This window comes from Tupaia chinensis, unplaced genomic scaffold (genome assembly GCF_000334495.1).
Source record: "Tupaia chinensis unplaced genomic scaffold, TupChi_1.0 Scaffold000511_1, whole genome shotgun sequence".
NCBI classification, from domain to species: Eukaryota; Metazoa; Chordata; class Mammalia; order Scandentia; family Tupaiidae; genus Tupaia; species Tupaia belangeri.
Window position 1 is genome coordinate 3,378,131 of NW_006160024.1, and position 2,673 is coordinate 3,380,803.

Below are 2,673 nucleotides of genomic sequence, written 5' to 3' on the forward strand. Positions count from 1 at the left end.
CAGTGACTTTATTGATGGAATGAGGTCTGGCACCACTAGTCAGCCATTCACCAGGATGAACCCTGGGAGTAATACTAGAGAGCAGAACAGGGAAGAATATAGCAATTCCTACACCAAGAACACAGGTTGGAACCAGCAGTTAGCGTAATGGCTATGTCGCTGGACTCCCACGTAGTTGACCGCGACTCGAGTCCCCGACCGGGTGGCTTAAACTCATGCCGGGCACGTGTGCGTGCGTGCCCAAGATCCTGAGAGGTGAATGGAGGAGAAGGGATTGTGGTGTGGCCATTCCCTCTGGGGGGGTGATTTCTCGCTTTCTAGCTCTCTGTCTCTCTCTGTCTGTCAGGTGAGTGCATGTGACCTATAGCAAAAAAAAAAAAAAAAAAAGAACACAGGTGTTCCCCACTTAGACCTGAGGAGTAGAGAGCCTGGAGCCTTGAATAATGGTGGATCTGTAAGTGACCCACGCATTTGGGAAACTTGTATTATCTTTATGGATCTTCAGTAAGTCGCTTGACCTTATGCTGATAAAAATAGTAGTGTAAGGTTATTACAAAATACTTCTGAATATATGAAACACAGTCCTGAAGTCCTGATAAAATTTCTTTTTTGTAAAGAGACAACTGTACACTCACAGAAATAATGAGTATAACTCAAAGATTTTTTTACCCCGAAACCTAAGCCATTTGAGAATAACTTGAAGACTTTATAGCTCCACCCTCTGATACTTTACTATGTATTCCCTACAAACAAGGATGGTCTATAGAATTCAAATACAACTATAATATACCACTCTATCTAATTGTTGGGTCCATTTCGGGTTTTCATAATTGCAAAATATGTCTTGTAACAAAATGTTCCCTGGGGGAAACACATTCTCTGCAGGTAAATCTATGCTGCCCTAACCTAAACTAAGACTGCTAGAGACCCTGGGCCTGGGTTGAGTTCCTGAGATGACCAGCCCTGCAGCTGCACCTGGCCCCACCTCTTCTCCTGCTCATTTGAATGTTCTCAGGGCACAACCCACGGCCTGAAGACTTATTAATAGGCTGGTCACAGCCTGTGCAGGGTCAGTCCCCATCAGGACACAACATGGACATGAGGGTCCCTGCTGAGCTCCTGGGGCTCCTGCTGCTCTTGCTTCTAAGTAAGGAAGGAGAACCTGAGGATCCCCTCAAGACAGTGCAGTTAGTGCTGCTGGCCCTTCTTGGAAGTCCTTTCATAACACAATTAATATGCTTTTCTGTTTCCACTCTCAGGTGCCAGGTGTGACATCCAGATGACCCAGTCTCCATCCTCCCTGTCTGCATCCATAGGAGAGAGAGTCACCATCACTTGCCAGGCGAGTCAGGGCATTAGCAAGTGGTTAGCCTGGTATCAGCAGAAACCAGGGAAAGCTCCTAAACTCCTAATTGATGAAGCTTCCAAATTGCATACTGGGGTCCCCTCGAGGTTCAGTGGCAGTGGGTCTGGAACAGAATTCACTCTCACCATCAGCAGCCTGGAGTCTGACGATTTTGGAGATTATTACTGTCAGAAGTATGACAATACCCCTTGCATGGTGTTACAAGCCCGAACATAAACCACTAAGAAAGGCAGATGTGTGAGGCTGGGCTGCCACAGCTGCTCCTCCTGAGGCTCCATCTGCTGAGATGTTTCTCAGATGCAGCCAAGCTTTTCAGTCACTGGAAGGTTTTGGTAGAGGGGCCCCGGAGGCTCTTCTGCACCCCAGCTCTCCTTCCTCTTCCTTCTCAGCTCCAGCAACAGACATGACAATGCCTCTCCTAATTTCATTAAGGACACAGATGATTACACTTGCAGCATCACTTGGTATTCATACAGCAAAAAGAAAGCCACTGTAGTCATTCCAAGCAGGAGATGTTTTAATACTGAAAATCAGTCTCAGATGCAACTTTTCAAAGCCTATGGTAGGTTTTCCTTTCTCTCTTTCTTTCTTTTTTTATTTTCCTTAAAACTTAAATTCTTTACTATTCAAAATTTGTCCTGAATCCAGAAGCACCCTCAGTATTTCTGAGAGCACATTAGAAGTAAAAAATAGTAGACCAACCTGAGAACTACTGAGTGAGTGCCTGCATTTTAATACAATAACAGGAGATTTATATAAGGTCTAAAAACTATGATTTAAGGGTTGGTTACCTTAGATAAATTTTTTTTTCTCCATTTGGACCATTTACAAAACTTCTTTTTAAAGCTAAATGTTCAAAATGCACCTAGTTTATTTCCTAGTCAATTGAGCCTTCCATCTGAAAATGTTTCAAAGATTGTAAAATTTGAAAAATATTATCATCTTTATATGGAATAATCCAAAATGTTAATATTAAAAAGGAGTAAAGTTTTTTTTAAAAATTTGAGAAATTACCAAGATAAACAATATCAAAAGTGTGTTTACCGGTGTCAGAGATTATTAAACGTACATTCAGTTTGTGGGTGTTATTTACTCCTGCGACCTTCCATGAAAAGGTTTTGTAAACCAAACTAAATATTCAGTGGTATGAGACATTGGATTTGAAGTGGCTGGTTAGCAATCATTATTGTGCAAAAATTGACTTTTACAATATTTACACATCTACCCATATATATTTTATTAAAACTGATGCCATAAATATTTGAGATGAATTTATAAAGAAATTAAGAAGAAATAGACATGATGGC

At 41.6% G+C, this 2,673-nt stretch overlaps 1 gene segment (V, D, J or C); it reads left to right on the top strand.

Moving 5' to 3' along the window:
- Window positions 1-1,035: 1,035 nt before the first annotated feature.
- LOC102492612 (immunoglobulin kappa variable 1-5-like) lies at window positions 1,036-1,582 on the top strand. The segment is given in 2 exon segments: window positions 1,036-1,147; window positions 1,260-1,582. Coding segments are annotated over 2 exon segments (378 nt in total).
- The last annotated feature ends 1,091 nt before the right edge of the window (window positions 1,583-2,673 follow it).